The sequence below is a fragment of the Adelges cooleyi genome, unplaced genomic scaffold, assembly GCF_023614345.1.
Source record: "Adelges cooleyi isolate 19-005CV unplaced genomic scaffold, UGA_ACOO_1.1 ACOO_flye_CR_arks_rails_tigmint_CR_PRNA_376, whole genome shotgun sequence".
Lineage (NCBI taxonomy): Eukaryota > Metazoa > Arthropoda > Insecta > Hemiptera > Adelgidae > Adelges > Adelges cooleyi.
The window spans coordinates 3,201,250-3,224,449 of record NW_026096053.1 but is presented as its reverse complement, the minus strand read 5'-3'; the positions used below and the strand labels follow the sequence as shown (position 1 = coordinate 3,224,449).

Genomic DNA, 23,200 nt, shown 5'->3' with positions numbered 1-23,200 from the left:
ATTCGTTTCGGTCGGACGCGCTGACCGCGACGACGACGACACGCGATAAGTATCTCTTTATAAGGTATACGTTATCGCCGCGGTGTCGAACAAGTGTATTACTAATATAATATAATATTATGTATATACTAATAATAATAATTATGTCAAATCATCATCGGTGGCGGCGTCGACGAAAATATTGTCGACGACGTAGCCCTGTGACGGCGGCCGCGGCAAGAGAGCACATCGTATCGCAGCAAACATGGTAGGCGACGACGGCGCTCGCCGATTGGCCGTCGACGCGATCACGTGCGGGGCGTGGTCTCCGGTCCCCTTTACCCTCGCGGTTTGCTCGACGGCCGCCGTCACCCGTCACCACCACCTCCGCCGTAACCGTAGCCGCCGCCGCCGCCACCAACACAACACACGCTCGCAGCTGTAGTACACACCGAAACGTCTTGGAGGATAGCCTAGGGAAAAACGTCTAGTTCTTAGGTCGTTAGTGTTCACCGAGATACCGTCGGATCCGTGTGTCGGCGCGAGCGCTTTTTTTTTATACAATTATAACATTATTTTTATTTTATTTTTCTACTTAATACGTTTTATCGCCCGTCGTCGTTTTCGCGGCCTTCCGACCGAGGTTTTCGTTTTTTTCTTTACGTGTATTGTGCGTGAACGGTTCCGGAGTGCTTGTATACGGTTGATGTGGACTTAACAGCAACGACACACGCAACATGAATTCGTTTTTGACGCACAACGCCGGTCTGCCGTACCACCAGCCGTCGCAAATGCATCAGATGATGATGGCCGAACCTAAGTACTCGCCGCCGGACGATTACAATGTCAACTACATGAGCTCGCCGGCCGATTTTTTCGGCAGCCCGCATCACCATCACCACCACCATCACCATCAGCAGCAGCAGCAACAACAGCATGAGCAACAAACGGCCGCCGTGGCTACAGCGGCCGCGGCCGTGCACCATGGGCACCAGCAACAGCCAACGTACCAGGGCCACTACCAACAGCAGATGCAGGCCATGTACCCTAGCCCGGGCCAGACGCCGTCGTACTATACCGGCCCCGCGCCCAGTTATGGCGCGTACCAGATGCACCACAACGGGCACGTGCCTCTGGAAGCGCAGCAACCGCCGGCCGCGCTCATGCACAACCCGGTGCAGCAGTGCAGTCAGGGCGGCAGCATACCGGCCGGCAACGGCGTCGTCATGCCGCACGACATCAAGGACGACTCGTCGCCGTCGCCGCTGGCCTGTCATCTTCAGCCCAGTCCGTCTTCGTCCAACCACATGTCCAACAACCCGCTGGACGGATCGTGTTCCGACGACATGGACGACAACACGGACACGGACGACATGATGCTCACCACCGTTAACGGTTCACCCATCATGATGGACGATAGCGAATCCTCTGACAGGGTCATCTACCCGTGGATGAAGAAGAACCACGTGGCCGGAATGCGTAAGTACACTAACAAAGCCTACTTTACCTTATTTACGCTTTCGAACTTTGATCAAGCCAGACATTTCAAACAAAGTACTTAACAGAAAATCCATGTAACCGCCATAGTTTTCAGTGAATACTCGCGTCTTATCTAATGTCCTACAAACAACAGATCACTCTGTGCTATACTTGAATTGAAAGAAACATATTATCAGAGACTTTTGGTAATCGTCGGGTTTTCTATCGGATATAGACTTTTGGCCATTCGTATTATGTAAAGTAACGCTCCCAGCTGGTCTGTCCGGCTCTACGAATTCGCTCGTTTTAGTTGTTCATATACTAATATTTAGTCGAAAAGTAACTTAGATAAACTCGTCGCAGTCAATTTACGCAACATAAAAAGAATCGTCTATGATACAAATGTCTATAAATGCTTACATAAAACACATGCAACCGAACCCAAATACACGTAGTATAAAAAAAAAGAGGGTTTATACATTAGTCTGTGTACAAAAAGGTCGAACGTCACGTATGACGCCTGATTGTACGTTCTCGGTGGACTACTCATACGTATATATCCTATTGATGCGGTTTTCATTCATTCATAACTAGCCGTTTTTTTAATATTTTTTTTTTTTTTTGCTTTCCCGTAAACGTGTCTTAATCTTAAATACCTGCTCGCTGACATGGGGCATCGCAATATTTCGTTGACACGTTATACAATAAATTGTGATGTAGGATGTTTTGACCTCGGACGCATTATATTTTGCTCGTTCGCGACCTTTTAAAATATCATTTACTATGTCTACTAAAAAAAAAAAAACTACACACTCTCCAGACCACCATAACAAATCGAACAATATGTGCGCAAAATATTACACGGTTTGACAATATATATTTCATAACCTAAGACCGCCGCTATTTCCTATATACACTGAACTAGAAAATAATGCCAAGATACAAAGCTCTAGTAAGCTCCAAAGTATAAGTTATGCCCTAATAATTGTTGTATATAATTTGATTTCATATTTACTTGACTAATTAGGATAATAATCGATCAGGATGACAACAATATCAATGATTCAGTGATTGGACTATTGTTTTTATCAGTGTCTACCCGTTAGTGTGAGATACCCAAACGGGGAAAGAGCAACGAGAAGGTGACCTATATCACTGTGCTCATCTAAAAAAGATTTCCAGATCAGGACACCGATACAGGACGCTTCACGGGTGTCTATAGTGTATTTTTTAGGGTTTTATCATTCCCGCATAGAACAGACCCTTTATAGGGTTAGGATAACATAAATCATCGGTCATTGAGTCATCGCGAGCCATCGGTAGAGATAACACTCGACTATATGTGCACACTGATTATAAAGATAGGACAACACATAATTGCCTAACGTGACCTCATCCCGGTCCACACAGACACCAGCTAAACATATATACAGCCGATAACGGTCAATTATTTACATCTTATATAGTGCATCTATTATGTTCTGTTGTCGGACAGTCCCTTTTGACGAGTGACGCAATTATACATTGTACGGCGATAATAATGATAAAATTACTTACATCTTATACTTACCGACCGTGCAGTGTCTACCGCGTGTGTCTTTTTGAATAAGATTTTTGTGCACTTGCACTTGACCGCCATCGCCTTGCACGCGATCGCCACCGCCTGGAAATCTGTCCAGTCATCGTTTTGTTTCTCCATCGTTGTTGTACATTATAACATGTACCACGGCACAGATAAGGTGCACGGTATAAATACTCATCATTAGATATGCATGATATATATACATATAACTAAATTTTTATCTTCCTGATCTTTTGTCGTCTCACTCGCTCGAAGTATATACATAATTTTCAAATCACGCTCGCAATTCTTAAATGCTAATAATAATTAAAATTAGTTTTAAAAAAAACGCCCAATGAGTATATAATTTACCTCAGTGGGGTAGGTTCGGCGACTACTTAAACATTGTGTTAGGCGCCATCGATGGTATCGTTCAAGGTTAATACAGTATTATTATAATAAAATACAATTTTAGGACATTAGGTGAACGAAAGTAAATAATTCAAAATGTATTTTTCTTCGTTAAAAATAATTTACCAAATATATACAGGGAGATTCATTAAGGACAAGACACTCAAAACACTTTCAAACAATTTTGTTTTAAATTATGAATAATTTGCTGAAAATGTTGACTGGTCGATAACCAGTTTTGGATAACTAACTTTTCAAGTTATTAAAGTTTAAAATGTATGATGACGGGAGGAAGGATATTATCTTGCCATATAAAATTGATAAGGCTCTGGAAGAAAATAAAAAAGAACAAAATTTGAATATTGTCTAATAATGTAAAATAGCATAAACATAAGTGTCTCCAAAAAGAATAACTAAAAAATTACAATTAGATTAAGATAAAATGAGTGTCTTATCCTTAATGAATCATCCTGTATCAGTGGCGTATTTACAGGGGGAAGGTTATGGGGGTTGTATCCCCCTCCTCAGGGCCCTATCAGTACACAAAAGTATATCAGTCACATCTGATGAAGTACTCAATATTCTTTCACTGTCCTCAATAAAATTAGACTTTGTTTTGTAGTTAAGAATCCAAATTTTCGTTTACATGAATGATAGGAAAATATGTTTATATTGAATAGGCATGTCTGTTAAAATCTGTATATCCCCCCCCCCACCCCAGTGTAAAAATCCTAGATACGCTACTGTCCTGTATTATATATTATATAATAAAAATAATAATACAATATATATGTATAGGCTCATAATATAATATCAATGGACCAATGCTAGGGGTTGTGCACTAACATAGAAAATAATGTTGTTAATGTAAAAATATTGTTTTATGTTAGTGTACTGAAATGAAAATAAATGAGTCCAGTATTACAACAAACATCATAAAACTATCTACCAGACCCTATTGTAGTTTTCTATCGTTGTCTGATTTTTTTGTTTGTTTAATTTTGAAATTAGTGAATTTATAATCTTTATTCATATCTGTATAGGCTTAGGCTGTAGCTTGTATAACAACTAATTCGACGCTCTACATTATTGATATGTTGTTTTATTTTTATGTAAAATAGCCAATTTTTATTAGGTATGTAGGTTTATTATGTATAAAGGTGTTTTAATACATCTGGTGATGTATTAAAAACGACTTAATGGAGTTCGAAGTTACATTAGTTTTTTTTATTTTTAAGTTAAAACAAACACATTTTTAACAAATATTATACGTCAGTTGCGCACCTTGTATTTTCTTAAAAAAAAAAAAATTTTATTCTCAGCTAAGAAAGAGATGAGTGGCACCGCGTTGATTGTTTTTTTAAAATATTATTTTATGTTTAACGTTGTTGTCAGCACATTATATCTGTGAGAATAGAAACCGCAGTCGGTTATGTGCTGCTCGTTATAGTCGTTAACGCACAGTAATTATAATAGGGCGGTCTCGTTGTGTACAATATCAATTTCTGGACGCCGGTTATGTTGACATTTCCACTCACAACTAGGTATATATTATTATGTACACATAATGTCCTACTTATGGCGGGTTGTCGAACTTGAGAATCACGTGTAACACTTAATCGAGTGGCTGTGTGGTTTTGCACGTGAGACGGCAAATCCGATATTCAAATTGACATAAAAAAATAACACATTGAGACATTTGGAATTCCGTTATGTGCAAACGGTAAATTATTATGTAGACGGTTGCGCTCGTTTTCAAGAATATATTACTTATTATACCTGTGTGTATATCTGTTATACAACATTAACCGTGTTTGCGGTGCGTAGCTCATAATCACAACAAACACACAAGTCGACTTTTTAGAAAATTATTACAAAGGCTATGGATGCGGTGGGGCAGCACTTATCAAGTCATAATATCCGGTAGCTATATCAAGACTCGAGAAGAAAGGGCACGAGGCCAAATGGTCGTTTTGCCACCTTTACAGTGTTCTATATAGAACGTGTAAAGTAAAAATATAATGTTGTGTTGTAAATATATTAAGTATTAATAGTATAACCTACAAAACGTTATAACTCACGGCCTATAGATATATAAGACGTGTTATAATATAAATAGCCCGTGTGTTAAAAATGTATATATTATTATTATTATTATTATAAATAATGGAATTTCAATGGTCAAAAACTATGTTTCAACCGGCTTCTTTAACATTTTTAAGCATGTTAAAATTATTCAGAAAATATTATCTACTTATTAATTTTTTTTTTTTTTTAAAGAGGGGGAATAAATAATGTATTTCCAATGGAATTTGCTGAGATATAATAATATAATAATATGTATATAGTTTCAAAAAAAAAAAAAATCAGTGAAATCGTGCTCGGACGGGACAATAGACCAACGTTAGTGTGCATAAATAGTGCCTAATTAAAAACCTTGACATTGCTACTATGACAAAGCGTCGAGGGTCGAGTCATTATATAAATACATATTATATTATTATATTGATCACTAGAAGATCCACACGGGCTGTACATAAAATGCTTCCGCAACCACTTTTCTTCGTTCGCGTTTTACAATTCCCATTCTGCATGTTATTACTCGGGTTGAGTATATACAATAATAATAATTATTAATTAGTATTATTACAACCGTGTTTACAACTTCAAGGATTTTATAAACGGCCGACGCAGTGCTGTAATACAAATAAATCACACGTGTCTTTGAACTTAGGGTCAAACAACGCGTACGGCCCAAATCACGTGCAAAAATAACATTTGCATATTATAGAAAACATGGCAAGCATCAAGTGTGTCAATGTTTATATAGGCTCTTTAAGTTAAACACGAATTTCGCAATTATAACAACTGAATTGAAAAAAAAGCCCACCAAGTTAAACTTTACTTTAAACTTTTACTTAATTTAAACAATTATTTCGTTGAAAAATTATTTTTATTTTTATACTATCACATCATTTTTCTATCGTGTTTTGACATCAATGTTTCAGTTATATTTTTTAATATTCTTTATTAATTGTATTATACAAATATATTATTTTTTTAAAAAAATGAATAATGGTTTAAAACTATAATTCTACTCAAATATTTTTTCTTAATAATTTAAACAAGCAGTTGTAAAATATTATGATTTTCTAATCGCTGTATAGAGTTTATAACTCGATATTTCTTAAAATGTGGGCAGAGTTCCAGCTGTCAATCTAGCGCTATTCATTAAAGTTTAAACTATTATACCTATACAGTATACACTTAAAATTTGATATAAACTTGATATATAAGTACTGTCAGGACAGTTGGCGGCGCAGCACTTAAAATGTTTTTAAAAAAACAATCGCTTACATTTTAAAATATATATTTTGTATTCGTTCTCAATTACTTCCAACGGAATTTTTACGGAGTCGTTGTCACAAGAGGCAAAAATTGGTTTCCTCTATAGGTATATGTGCACTTATATACTTATATATATAAATGTGGTCTTTCTGTACCTATATATTTTTTTCTTCTCCCGTAACGGGCGCTTTGTGGCCTTTCCTTGTGTAAGTGTGTGTGTGTGTGTGTGTGTGCAGTTTTCATTCACGACACGTTTTTGATTAATGGTTCAACGGAGTCAGGAGCATCTGCCCCCCGTTATACATCCGGAGGGTATATATATATTTATGGGCTCTGTAGAGGAAACCCTATGGTATACATTATACATATACTATACACTTATACACACGAGCACGATAAAAAGCCAAAACCTTTGTGTGCGCGCCATTTTTCGCCGCCACAACCCCAAAAATATTGTCGAAAATTCAGAGCCAAGTGACACGCATCTCCTGTTGTATATAATGTGTTCCTTTGAACGTCGCCGGCGTGTCCGCGAATACATTATGCCCAGGGGACTCGGTGGCACCATGTTGTCAATACATATCCCATGTATATATATATGTAAAGCTACCGTTAAAACTGTGTACAATTGGAACATTTTTAAGTCTGTTGATTTTATTTTGTCGATAAAAAATGAACCGTTGTAGTCGAATCGATTCCGTACCTGGATTCTCACATTAATATTCCAATACTAGATCCTCTAATTTAATTGATACTATGTCTAGCAATAGAAAAAACTGCCTCGGCAAGGATCCAATGTAATGTATTTTCGCTACAATTTAAGAGATGTTTAATATAGTCCTAAGTGCTTAACCCACCACAAATTAGGTATACCTAATATTTCATTAAAATTGTCACAATATTTTTCAATATTATTGCATCCGGTTTTCTAAGTGAAAACAAGCATTATACAAAGGAAGGTTCGATTAAATTTTAATACAGGTACATGAAATGTTTTAAAAACAACAAATAAATATTACATTTTATTTACAATATTTTCCGCACTAATCGTTTAGAAAACATTTATATAATGAGGTTATTGTGTGTGTTTAGCTTGTCTAATACAACATATCACACTTTATATACGTGTACAAGAAAATAACAATAGGATTTTAATTTTAAACATTTAATTTTCATACCTATTATAATCACTTTGGCATTACTATCGTCGTTTCACTTGTTTTATATATTACTATATTATCCGTTTGTAGAATTATCGTTGACTTAGCATATTGTTTTTGAATTACTGTATTTTTGATACACTACTTAGTTTTTTGTGTTGATGTTAATATCAATTTTTAGCACTTAACTGTGTTGTTGTTTTAGGGCTGTTGTCTAATTTTACTTGTTACTTGTTTAGGACACGACTATGTGACAAACTAATATGTATATTATTTTAAAAATGGTGTGCAATATTTCTATGTAACACAATCGTGTGTATATAATACTTCTCCAAAGATCTTATCGATCATCGGCCGCCAAGACGCTTTTTCCCCTTCGCGGTGTCCTTGCATTATGTTATATTATTATATAGTTGCAAGCGTGTGTTTACGTTATTAATAGCCCGTAATATATTATCACACAATATATTACATTAAAGGTGGTAGATATATTATTTGGGTAATCGAATTCGTGGTTTGGTTTGTCGCCAGTGCTCTCTTAAGTAGACTATAATATGTTATGGACCGTACCTACACGACCTAGGGGTGGGTTCCCCTCTTAATAATAATAATATGGACATGATAAACGCCTCGTGTGTGTGTATGTAAACGATGGCAGGCGATTTATAATTTCGGACCTCACCCGCGAGAATGCTCGGCCTGAGATTAATATCGTTCGACAGGGCGGTCTTTGTGTGCAAGTATAGGTACATATTATTATATGTGCCCTTTAATGATTGCACCGGGGGCTCAAAACACCCATTCCGGAGGTCATGAAAATTAATGTCCGTCTGTTGTTGTTGCTGTACCTACATTACACGTGTACATATACATACATACATACTTGTGCGACTTCACCTAACATCGCAGACAAGTCCTATTCATTGCTAATTTGAACATCTTTAGACCGGCTATTGATAAAATATTACCATGTGTGTGTATGCGTGTGTGTGGTATATTATAGCAACATCATAAGCTCATTTGTAACCTTACACGGTATGTGAGTGTGTACGCACACCTCAACCGGTGGTCCCCCACGCCGGGACTCCTACCTATATGTGTACAATATAATATAGCACCTATATAAGTACCACCGATTTATCAAATAGAAAATAATATCCAACTCTCTCATAACACAAACACACACACGGAGTTGCACTTACGGACACGGTCGGAGGTACATAAGGTGCGCGTCTTGTCCTCGCCAGCACCGTGTCCTCGTGGACTTATACATATATATATATATATATATATTATATACTCGTGTTAATGTTTTATTACATCCTTCTAAAATCGACCATCCCCCCGTCTTGTGTAGTACTTGATCCGCTATAAGCCCCAGGCCCTCAATACATACCTTTTATTATCGTATATCAAACAAATCTATATACATAGGTATAATAATTAGATGCCTGCGATGCCCTTGGACTTCATTAGTCCGTCATGATGCAAACATGATGTAAAAGGTCTTTGTAAATCAATAATGTGTATGCAAATTGAAAATTGTAAACGAGCCGTTGTGGACCGAGTCACGTTCTTTCAAAATCAAAATTTTGATATTTTTGACGCATAGTTCTATGTTGTATGGACGTAGAATTGGCTTTGGTAGTTTTTTCTACTTCCAAAATTCTTAAATCCATGTTAGACCATTATAATATGCCTAAACCACGCTTAATAGTTTGTCAGAAGTGAGTGGTTAAACGCTACAGAACGCTGATCCTAACCACAACTAAAACTATCTTTTAACAGCCAATAGGTTTACAACTTTATTGTTATTGCTGTTTTTATTTAATTGCTTTGGCTATTCTTTATACTCAGGCGTTTCTCACCATTATCATCAAAAGTCTTGTTCTTCTTCTCTTCGCCTTCATCCCAACTACTTGGAGTCGACCACTCTTGTCCTAAACTTCTACTCGACACGGTTTATCACATCATCCTTGCATACACCAGCAGTCCTCATATCATTACTAAGAGGAAAGGTGATTCCCAACTTCTTATATCTTATGTTTTATATTTGTTTTATAGTTATATGTTTATTAACATCATATTTATTTATTCGCTATTTAGAATAGTCTCCGTAAGGATAGTAAACCTATTTTGACAATATTTGCATCAATACAGATTAATCTTAATTCCTGGAATAGCATAGGCTCTTGCTACGGAGAAATTGAGTGTTATATAGGGAAATGAGTATACACTTGTTCATACTACGGGTACTTACTAAATATTCACCAAAGATTCATTTTGCTAGCATAAACCATTATGTATGCAATATGCATAAATTCTATTTTATATTTATATATAGGTATAAAATGCTACATATTTTGTGGCGCGCCCAACGATGTCATAATTGTCACTAAATAAAACAAAGATTCTTCCAACTTTAACAGCTATATGTCTATATGTTTTATGGTATTAATTGATTTAAACTTTAGCCGTCAGTTTTTGTCTATTACAAATGCCCGATTTCGTTATAAGTAGACAGTAGTTATTTTAGAAAAAGTTTACTACGAAATTGCGTCAATATAGGATTTACACAATGTTTGCGCAACCGCGCGTAACATATTAACATTTTAATTCGGACGCCCGGGGGTTATTATTATCATTATTATTTTGTTTTCCTATATAATATTATGTACAACGATAGTTGGATGCAATGAGAACCGCCGGCGGCCGATCTTAACGAGCCGCAAGGACGTCTGGATAAACCGTGTGTATATTATGTTATTTTTTTTTAACAAGGCGATACTATACATAGGAAAGTTGCAGTGGGCATAATATAACTTGTACGTGAAATATATGGATAGGATATAACGGGCTGAGACCCGGCAACGTCGTACACACAACACCGAGAAAGAGAGAGAGAGAGAGACGTTCGGCAACGCTCGTTTATAATAATATAATAATAGTTCCCCCATTTAAGGACCGCCGCCCGACTACCACGCCCTTGTCCGCCACCGACCGAACACCGACCATGATGGCAGTCCCCTAGCATTTCTCGATAACACCGAATATTAATAATAATAATACAACAATCACGAGCCGCGCTTAAACCCTTACATCAGCTACCCACGCTCAAATACAAGGCATATGTATATTTGTATATTACCTGCGTTTAAAGCGTTCCCAAACTGCCGCCGATAGGCTAAAGAATTTTGAACCCAAACGTATAGTGCATAATGTAATATATAGTATTAGTACACTTGGAGTTAAAATCAATTTGGTTTTTTTCAAGTACTTTTGCAGCTTTCCAGAAACTGTTGAAATTCAACAAATTATTAACCCAATCCCCCAAAGAAATCCAATAACTAACGGGGTTGATCTAGCAAAATATTTATCAGTAATGTCCAATAAAATATTTGTTACTATGAATAATTTTGTCTTACAGCCTAAATTAAATTGTATAAATAAAAAACAATTTATTTAGGTCTATTTCCTTACATACTTGCCATTTATGTGCATGCAATGCGATGGTGTACTCATGCGTGTTATGTTTTTTTATGTTACAGCGAACGGCGCCTACCAACCGGTGGACGTGAAAAGACAACGGACGGCGTACACCAGATACCAGGTGTTAGAGCTGGAAAAGGAATTCCACTTCAACAAATACCTGACCAGGAGGCGCAGGATAGAGATAGCGCACTCGCTGGTGCTGTCCGAGCGGCAGATCAAAATATGGTTCCAAAACAGGCGTATGAAGTACAAGAAGGACAACCACTTGCCCAACACGAAGAACGTGCGCCGGAAAAACGGCGGCTCGCAACCGGCCGGCAAAAAGTCGCGGGCAAAAAACAACAACAACAACAATAGCAACAACAACAACAACAACAGCAGCAACAACCCCAACCAAAACGCGCCACAGTGTTCGCCGACGTTGACGAAAATCGACGTGCACGACATGTCTCCCCAACACCAACAACCCGAACTCCGGTTAACGTCAGACTCCATGTTGTCGGTACAACAACAACAACCTGCCGTATCGTCGCACAACAACCCCGTAACCATGCAGTCACATCTCCAACAACAACAACAGCACCAAATGCAGCAGCTCATGTTGAACCATCAGCAGCAGCAACCGCCGGTCACGGCCGCCGCCGCCGCCATGAACAACCCGCACTTGACGCAACACTTGCAGCAAGGCCTACCGATTGGCGCCGGCGAATACGACTTGACGCAACTATAACGGCACGTTTAAATCCTTTGAACGTTCCGTCGAGGTATAATAGTTACTGTCATTAAAAGAAACTTATACAAAAAAACCCTAATGATTATCCGTTGTTATTATTATTGTAATAATATATGATTTGTGGATCTCAATAATATATATATATATAAATAAATAAATTTATAAAATGTATGTTCGGAAGTGTAATCGGATAAAAAAATACTAAAAAGTCCAAAACAATTTTATTATACATACACTGTAAGTCCAAGTGTACAGTGTGTCCAATAAAACTATCTATATTATACAAGTGCATGTTGTTATTGAAGGTAAACGTCTTGTGTTTCAAACGTTATGTAAAATTTTAATTTTTTTTTTTTGAGAACCCATTTAACGGTTTTTGTACACCCAACGAAACGTAATTTTAATAACAAAACAATTACAAGAAACTCGTGTTATTTTATATAAATATGTTTTTTTTCCCAATATTATGTTTTATGTTTGTTAACGAATAAAACTATTTATTAACAAGTCTTATATAATATTATAATTTATGTCTAAAATACATACATGATGCTACCTAATATTTATTATTATAAGAAACACGCGCCTACTCGACATATATATCTAGATAATAATCGAACAAATCATCAGCTCACCTGTACATTTATTAGTTGTTTAAAGTTTTTTTTTTAATTTAGACATCGAACTAAAATTTGTTTTTATTTTAAAATCATTTATTATATATTGATTATTGTACATACTATAAAAAATATAATATAAAATCACAATGAAAAAAAAACACAAGCTCATATTTATTTATTATTCCGTAAATCGACTTATAACATTAAATAAAAATATTGGCTGTTACAATATTATTTTTGTTATTTTAATCAATCTTGTATGATATTATATGGCAGTGTCGATTGAGCATGCGATTTACAAACAAATATCTAAAATAATACATAATACAAGTCGGCTTGAAACAATCCATATATTGGTATCAGCCTTTAGCTATCTAATATCTTCTTTGCTTGAAGCCTACACAATTAGAAGTCTTATTTTATCTTTTCAGGTGTTCGTGGGGAATTTAAAGAAAGTACCCGTAATAAAACAAATATTGTGAATCCTAATAGTTTATTTAATTTATAGTTCTTAAAATTAAGATTTTAATTGTATCAAAAAACTAGTTTTTTTTCTTACAATTTTTTTTAATTTATTAAGCGGCCGGTCGATCTTTTAGTTTATTGTTATTCGGTCGTTTAAGAGACCTCATTAATTAAATCAATTAAACTTTAATGGACGGTCGTTCAAGCTGCGGCCTTATTTTGTATACGCAGCCAAAATAACAAAGGTAAAAGGTTAATGCCTAAGCGAAACAATAAAATCAAAACTCTAGGCCGAATTATTTTAATAAATTGTATTTTATAATGAAAACTGCGGTCTAATTATTGGCCTACTTGCAGCTAAAAAAAAATGAGATAATAATTATGTCACACAGTAAAAAATAATGTCAATATTTTTCGTACTAAGCCAACACGGAGTTTTCACAACGAGGAATTAAAATTGACAACTTGCTTAAACTTCATGTTAAATTTCGTGTTTCAAAACCAGAGCCATTTTTTAAAGTGACAGTTCTGAATGGCAACTGGAAGTGATTTGAAATTGAATCGAATTCATCGACACAGACATAACAATTTGTACATCTACAAATTGTACTGTACCGTTTTTCCGTGAAAGGTATGCCATCCTTTCAACAACAAGGATAAGAATTTTTTCTTTTTAATGGGTACAATAATATTGTTAAGTGTACAGCATTTATAACTCAATATACGCTTGTACAAGTGTACACATATATGCTGCCCAGATTAACGAAATTGTAGACTGTGAATGGGTACTTGGTCTCTAAAACTTGGAGGCCCCAGCGTACTGTCCTAAACCTAAAACAATTATCACCATATTAAAAATCTCAATTTTTATTCAATTTGGTAAGCGATGATGACATAAAGAATATAATAGGCAATCCAAAAAAAAAAATTCTTTCATGTGGGTCATATTTACCTATTTGATTTTAAAAACTTAGAAAAACTTATTTATTTTTAAAACAAATATGTTTTTAATTGATTGTCTCACATATATAGTACAGTAAAATGTGGTGTTTACTTGATAACATAAGGGTCATATAAGTTATGAGTGTTCGGAAGTGTTAGCAATTTAAATAAAACGACGGAGAAAATAAGTATTTAGTGAAATTGTTTCAGACAGGAAAGGTCCACTATAAGTTAGAAGTGGAGTTACAGAACGTGGACAGCTTAGAGAGCGCAAGTGGTAGGCAAATACGAGTTGAAGAATTTTGAACAAGTCGTGTTAGAAAACGGATGAAGATGTTTTGAGTAAAGACTAAATGGATAAGATGCAAAAAGGAAAAAGGCATATTGTGTGACAATACATTCATCCGTTCATGCAGAGTAAAGTTAGATTGGTCGAAAAATGAAGAAGTGGACGATTGTGGAGCCCATAATTATTAATACTGACATATTATAACTTGTAAGCTTTTAGGGCGTTTTTCCAATTGCAGAGTGTTGGACAAAAAATTGTTTTAATTTTTTACCCAATAAAGTACCTTTCAGGTACGCGACCTATCTACTTGAGTAAATCGGTTTAGCAGTTTAGGAGATATCGTAGGGACGCAGAAATCAAAAATAATAAAACATCATAGTAAAATCAAAGTGTACAGTTCCGTATCGAAACTAAAATTTGTGACAAAATAATTACAAAACGTGTTAACGTAATACAAATCAAAAGTCACATTAAAACAGCTATATCAAAAGTGAGTAGCTCAAATTACTTTACACAAACTCATTTTTTTTTCGCCCAAATAGAATGCTTTTCACCTTTGATGATAGGGGCTAATGAGGTAATTTTTATTTGGACGTCCGAATTCTAAACACTTCAATCTTGGCGGTTCGGCAGCAGCGGAAACGCGTCGGGTCGTCTTAAGTTATCGATTATTAGAAATCGTTTTGCTTACAAGAAAAACAGTCGGGGCTTCGGCTTGCGCATATTATACCGCATGTGTTGGGCGGTATAAAAGGTATATTATATTTTAGCGGATTCGGTGTTTTCGGCACCACGCTAAGCACGGCGTGCGCTATGGGTACGGTGCGCGGAATTAACCGGTCGGGCCCAAAGAATTTCGCTTCACGCACACAAGACTTTTTACACGTAAGACGGGCACCCGACAGCGAAACGCCACCGTGTGCAATATTATGTATAATAATTATGCTGCGTGATCTCTCCGTCTTCACACGACGACCTCCAAGTGTACGACACATTATATTTTCTAAGATGCCATTTGGCACGACGGAGTGCGTCTATTCTCCGCATAAAGCGACGGAGAAGACAAAAAAAAAAAAATAAATAAATAAGCGTATAATAATAGGTACCTATTTTATTATTATTATTCGTACCCGACTATGAAATAGTATTATCAGTTATAATAATAAAAAAAAGTTTACCGCGGCGTGTATACCTACCAACATCTGGTCGACGCGTGCTAGTCTTAACCACGACCTTGGGCACAGCCCAGACGACGGTATTTCGGTATATTATAAGCAACAATGGTCGTCCGAGAAGAAGATAAAAAATTAAAAAACAATAGTCCACACCAAGACACACACGGCAACGCATGCCGCGCATATTCAAACTCAGCTGTACTCGGCTAGTACATGTCAGTGTACAGCGTGTGCGCTTTTCTTTGTTACCGTCTCTCCAATACTCGATTCTAATTAACTATTATAATAATATTATATATATATATATATATATATGTATAGGTACGCGTTTACAGATGGGTAAGGTGCCTTCAAATATATATATATAGTGAGCCCAAAAAGTAAATAGGTACCTAATAGTAGGTATTATTTTGTTATACAGAAAAATGTTTCAGTAAGTAATTTATCATTTGGTTTACCTAAGTTATAACATCTTGACAATAATAATTATAAAATAAATAATTTTCAGAGAACACGTGGTATATGGTTGATGGGAATTATTACATACTATCAATCTGCGATGTAATTTCAGAAGATCGGCTTCCGATAAAAAAAGATGTACTGGATAATTTGTTTTATTATCGTTCTGTGTGTAAAAAACAAATATCAAATAGTTCTAATCAAATTCTAATCAATATCGAATCAAATTATTGAAATTTGAAAAAAGTTTGAAAAAAATCGCGAAAAACAATAGCTCAACAACAAAGTGTTAAAATATTTGTAGAATCTTTGGACGACTTCTTTGAAATTTCACATAAAAATTCAATATCTCTTATAACCGATTCAAACGTTCGTGAGTTTTTCATTGCACAACGTAACAAAATACGACATGAACACCCAAGGGTTTCTTAAAACAAAAAAATTAAAATGACACCTGTTTTGGTAAATTATATTTTATCGTCAAGCTCTGATGATACAGACTTAACAATTTTGATTAATCTGAATACGTATGTGATATTGAACGGAAATCAAATTAAAAAATTATGAGTCAAGCGTTAACTTTCGCTGTTGATAGAACTAATTTTAAATCTTCCTTCAAACCTAATATTCTGTTAATAGTCCATTAGGATGGTAAAATGTTGCCCAGTTCTACTTCTAAAAGATCCGTTGAGCGATTAGCTGTGCTAATCCTCGGTGATGGGATCGTTAAACTTTTGAGAGTTCCTATACTTCCTGATTCTTCAGGTAAATCACAAGCTACTTCTGTAATCGATTTAAATTTAACAAATTCCACTAAATGTCGCCTACAAATCTATAACAGAACCCAATGGTATGTTAATCGATGAGAAGTTGTTTACAATATTTATTACTTACGTAAGGTTGATCACGAAATAAAGACTCGAGATTTAACAACTATATTTAATCTAATTTTTTATTTAACAGACAATTAAAATTATAAATATAGTATTTTAAGCACCCTGTAGTACAACGAATACGATGTCCGCCCAGCATGCCATTTAATTGTTCTATTAAACTTTTTCATTTACTATAAAAATTAATTTTTAGTGGTGGGCGAAAAAAAAACACTTTTGTGCTACCTTAGTGTATGATATACTGTGTACTGTTTTATTTGAATTATTCAATTGAAAACATGTTGGTAATACATTCAGCATTGGTTTTATAGACACGTGACCACATATACAAAATAAATCATGAGGTGCGTTTCAAGATCGGGCATTCGTTTGCAGTGTAATTTCAAATTGTGAAATGCTAAATAGGCGCATAACATTAGCATACATGACATATTCTTATTACTCAATATTTGTTTGTATCCCGACCTAAGATAACAATAATAACAGTTCAGCGGAAAAATTATGTACCTATTTTTTTTGTGTACATTATACAAGCAATTTACATAGGACCCACGTGGTCTGTATAGATATAAGTTATGCAACAATACACGTTTAAGACCATGATCGTCCGCATAGATAACAGATGATATCGCCAAAGCGCGCAAGGGAAAATCATCAATCACTCGAACAGTTGAACTCGTGCGTTGGGCTACACGTACGCGCACCGTTAAATGGAAATAAAAAACCTAAAGAGTAAAGTATATTTTTGCAGTTATTTCTGTCCAATCGATACTATATCTTCAGCCTAATTTCCGAAACATTAAGCTGGAAATTAAGTAGGTACTACTTGGTAATTTTCTGGCTGATAAGATCAGTTCTGATTAGTTATTAGTTATGATTAGTTTATGTATGATTTGATGAAATGTATCAAGCCTCTATAATATTATTTTATTAACATAAAAAATGTTTTGTTCTTATAACTAACTATTTGTAATGGTAAGTAAATAAAATATTTATTAAATTAGTTATTTGCAATTTATACGATCTAGCAACTAAATTGATAGATTTATGATGGTAGATTTGTTCACTAATTAGACATTCCTCTCCCCATTAAGCATTCGATTTTAAATATATAGCGATCATATAACCAAAATTATTATTTGGCATTCAGTGTGCGAGCAATAAGTATTTTTAACGGATTATGTATCGATGGCTTAATACAAACTTGTTATGAGTCACAATGTTGAAATCGTTCAGGAGCTAGTTAATTTTTTTACTTTTAATAAGATTGTACTACAAAGTTTTCGTTGTAAATGTAAATATCACGACAAATATAAATTTGTGATTTAAAAAACTTTTATACAAAATAAAGCGCATTCAATTTTTATGAATATTTTTATATTTTGGAAAAAAGTGGACTTATATATAACAAGTGTGCACTAAGCCATTGATATTGATTTTTCTTAAGACACATTGTATACAGTATATAGTTCGTTGCACGGATGAGTCGTACACCATCGGGGTAAAATAATACACACGCATGTATATAAAAAGTATAGAAGAAGGGGAATAAAAGAGCTGAAAAATAGAGCTTTTCTTCGGGTACAAACGGTGCCGGTTGTTTAAATAATCGATGAATGCGCCGTGGCATCGGCGGCGTTAACGGGCAACTCTTCGCCATTTATCAACCTTCGCCCGTCTCCCGTCTGGCCCGTCCTCCGTCTTTTCCTTCTTTTTCCCCCTTCTATTTTTATTTCCCTATAGTCGTCTGTCCGTCTTTAATCCATAGCACGGAAACCCTTCGGCCTTTCCCGCTGCACCGGCAACCCCTCTCCCCATTTGAGGCTCCGTTAAGGCCGCGCTTCGCTTCCCTTCGATCGTATACCAATCGCCGCCGCCGCCACCGCCTCGACGTCTTAATTATCGATGAGTATTTCGCAGAAGCCTTATAGTTACTCGGCCGTGTTATTCGTCTTCTTCTTTTTAAGTTTCTCCTTCATCAATACTAAAACGCAGCTAGAGCTCTGAGCTCTCAATTACTAGTACCTATACTAATGTTAAAGACACATTGTTACGAAAAATACTGACCAGCCTTTCCGTCTTTCGTTACTCGATTACCTCCATCCAAGTTCCTTATATACCTGTATAATATACGGTAATTAGTTTCTTATAACCACCATTGTATACCGATCGTTTAAAATCATGGGTTTTATGCCCCCAGTTATATGTGATTGTCGCTGTAGATTTAATTTGAGTTTAGTTCTTGTCCACTGCCACAGGGTATGCAATATTATACATATATGTGACTTGGCAAAAAGGAACAATTGTCGACTAGTTATCCATTCACTTAACGCCATTCATTATATTTCTTTTAAAATATAATCGCGTCTCGTCTGCTGTTATACACCCTCGGGCCTATCTGGTATATCTATCTGTGTATTGTTATTATATTTGTGCTAACAGTTAATTTATTTACTTAAGAGATTATGTCAACGTATTAAACGTACAAAGTAAATGGGCATATGTTTACGGGTTGTATGCGACATGGTCATTGGTCTGACAGATTTACACACAGAAAGTTTATAATCGCTACCCGATTTCATTATTATGCCGTTTACATATTACATTTTCTGCCTCTGCAAAAAACGTATCGTTAATATATATATATATATATATACATAACTACATGTATTTAAAAAAAATACTTAGAACTTAATTATATTCCTGATGCAAATTTCGAAACAATTACAAAATATAATTAACTTTAGTAAGGTTTCTTTCGATTGTATGCAATTTATCTCGTGCCGAATAATTATTATATCAATATTACCTATTTTTAATTTATAAACTGCTGTAAGAAGTAATATGTTCACATTATTTGTCTGTATAATAGTTTTTAAGCAATTAAATATACCTAGATATATATTTTTTTTATTGTGTAACTCAATGGGGTACAGTTGGATTTAATACCCCAAAGGCAAACGTATTATGTGTAATAGATATCATGAAAAGAACCAGATTATAGTTTCATCTTTGCTTTGCATTGTTATCGATGTACCGGCACAATAGGTACGATTACTTATCATATTCTACTTTGATGAAGATGCGTTGTCACGGTACGTTTATAATAATTCGTTTATACAGATCAATAATAAACTAGTGAGACTTATAAACGAATAAAATAGAGTATGTCAGACAATGAAAACCACAATAGATTGTATAGTGTAATACCCGATCAAATTATGTAATTATCAGGTAGCTTACTATATGATCAATATTGTTATACCGAATCAAAAATAATTTGTTAAACTAATAATGTGAGTTTATCAATTTTTAAAAAAAAGATATTCGTCTAATACTTAAGTCTTGCGAAATATTTTATTAATTTAATAATAACAATCATTGTTGGTCAAATATTTAAACTAGGAAAGAGGCATTTTACAAATATACCTATAAAACTTCACATTTTGCCAATTGTGGACTTTAATAATAGGGCATTAGATAAATTGTGTTGACAGCGATTTATATCTAAATTAATACATCATATTTCTCGACCGCGATTTAAATCGGATGAACTGCGAATAACAAGTACTAGCTGGATAAAACATAAGACGAAAGAAGCCGTGCTGGACCGAGTTGATAAGAGAAGAACAATAATGAACACAAATTGTGTCACACAATAATAATAAAAATATAAGGCTAATTGGACATATGCTAAGGCACAATCAGTTCAAAAAGAACCAGAGGAAGACTTCTTTGAAGAAATCTTCATTAGGATAGATTTCACCACATACCGACAACTTTAGAAGACAGCAAGTGACAGACATGAATGTATACAACTACGAGGCTTGGTCTTTAGAAGCCGATAATGATGATGATGAGCTGAGAATTTTCACTTTTAAGTCATATTGATATTTTAGAATTTTTATATATTATTATTAGTCTATTATAATATAGTTTGCCTCACCCCTGGTGAGTGTATGTTATTGATATTATTATAATATATTGAAACACACCCAACGCAAAATTATTATTATAGTACCACGACGACTACAGGCGGAAATCCTGTTCAGGAGGTGCCATATACAGACTATATTCCCCATATACACGACATATGGTCTCCCGGTAAGCCTTATATATATATATACACATATTCCTGGTTTTCCTGGACCGGCAAAGGGCTTGTACGAACACGGGCAGAGCTCGACGTTCTCATCCGGTTCCACGGGTTGATAGGAATAAGAAAGGGGGGGCGCCATACGACTTCCCCTCCTCTCTGCCACTATACGCCTATAATGTATATAGTGTCTGCGCATTATACGAGGCGCACTATATATGTATGTATATTATTATATTATAATATAAGTATATAAACACTCGTATTTGTGTGTGAGTAGCAGTGTGTTATCATTACAATAATAGACAATAGTACACAAATATATACCGGGTGGAGCAGCAACGGGGTATAATATAATACATTGATCAATGTATAATAATAGAATAGTTATCGAATTTTCCGTGCTCACAGCTGCTGTTGAATACAGATATTGATTATCTGCAACGACCAAAAAAAAACCGGTTAAAATGTCTCACACAAAACCCGTAACCAGCTTAGGTTTTAGTAACGTCGTAAGCTGATGTCCCTATGTGACCCGTCATCGTCGACAGTAAATAAAAATTAATACTAGTTTGTGTTTTGTTAGCCAATTGGTACATAGCGCAATTGACACACAGTCGACGGCTGTACTGCGGTGCCGTTGTTCGTTCTCAAACGGTTTACTACATCCTCCTAATCGACACTAATCCAACACTCAGTTGTACCTTCATACAATGTAATAAAGCCCACAAAGAATAATCCTCAGTTAAATAAAATAAATGCTGAAATGCTAATAGGAGTTTCAGACGATGCAGTGTTCCCTGTTCCCAGTGTTCCACAATAATTATGATACTAAACATGTAATCTATTTGTCACAAAGCAAAGTTGTTTTGAACACAACAAAAATCCCATAAACAGCAGTGACACATGTTGGTTAAATTAAAAAAAACGGGATTAAGAAGAAAATTCTTATGATGTTCGAAAAGTTAAAAAAAAAAGGAACATAAATTAAGTTTAAGATAATGTTTAATTTTTTTTCGCATATCATTTAACAATGTTTTTACGTTTAGGAGAAGTAGCGGTTATTACTTAAGCAATTTTAATAAAAAAAGTCGAATAGTTTCTGACTTTTATAAGGGAAAAATATATTTATTGCAACTGTTTTACCAAAACGTTTAGCCCCACTGCGAAATAGTTACTCGGTTCCGCCTAATTGTGTGGCATTTTGACATAATATGATTATTAAACATTAGTACATTTTAAACATCTAGATGAGCTTAAAAGGAGCGCTAAACGCTGCCTAGTGCCTTCCAAATCGCCCTTATGGATTTTTTTGTTATTCAAGTTTACGCCAAAAACAATTTTCTATATTATTTATTGTTTAATAATCCGTTAGAAAAACTCGCCGGATGGTACACTCGAGCGGTGTACAAGCATAATAATAAAATATATTGTTACACCGGTGATGTCTCGTTAACGGGATAGGGTTTATTTTAAAACGGATACGCGTAGCGACGAAATGTATACGACGGTAAAAAACAAGTATGCGTGCACATATGTATAAAATACATATATGTACAGTGTACGTATGTATATGCACGAACAAAATATTAAACACTAAAATGCCATTCGTCGGCCATCGCGCGGCTCCGCTGTTTTAGGGTCGCTTTTCAAAAATCAACCCCCTGCCCAAATCCGACCCCTTTTCACGTGCGGAACGAGCGTTGACAGCCGCAACGCACACACACACTCACACAACACACCCCTATTGCGTTGTGCATGTGAACAGCACACGGGATGCGTGGAAGCCATCATGTTCCACCCGGCGACGCACTGCATACCGGCCGGAGCGTACGGGGCGGAGGTATAGGTGCGGGGGCAACTGCGGCAGCAACTGCGGCGTTTTATCTCGGCCGGAGGCGCACGGCAGCAACTGTAACAGCAACAATAATAATACAATATATTAAAATATATTTCATATTCTTTTGGATTCCTATACGTGTCCAGATAACTAATTATATATTATACAATTTATATAATATTACCCAATGTACATATTAATATTAACATATATATTTATTATTATTACTGTAAACGCATAGTTCGTTGGACCTATCGG

At 35.4% G+C, this 23,200-nt stretch overlaps 1 protein-coding gene across 1 annotated transcript; it reads left to right on the top strand.

Moving 5' to 3' along the window:
* Positions 1-474: 474 nt before the first annotated feature.
* On the top strand, positions 475-12,798 carry LOC126840211 (homeobox protein Hox-A4-like). Its single transcript, XM_050575812.1, has 2 exons — positions 475-1,458; positions 11,487-12,798. The coding sequence occupies exons 1-2, from the start codon at positions 717-719 to the stop codon at positions 12,158-12,160; spliced, it is 1,416 nt and encodes a 471-aa protein (XP_050431769.1). The 5' UTR covers positions 475-716; the 3' UTR covers positions 12,161-12,798.
* Positions 12,799-23,200: the final 10,402 nt, after the last annotated feature.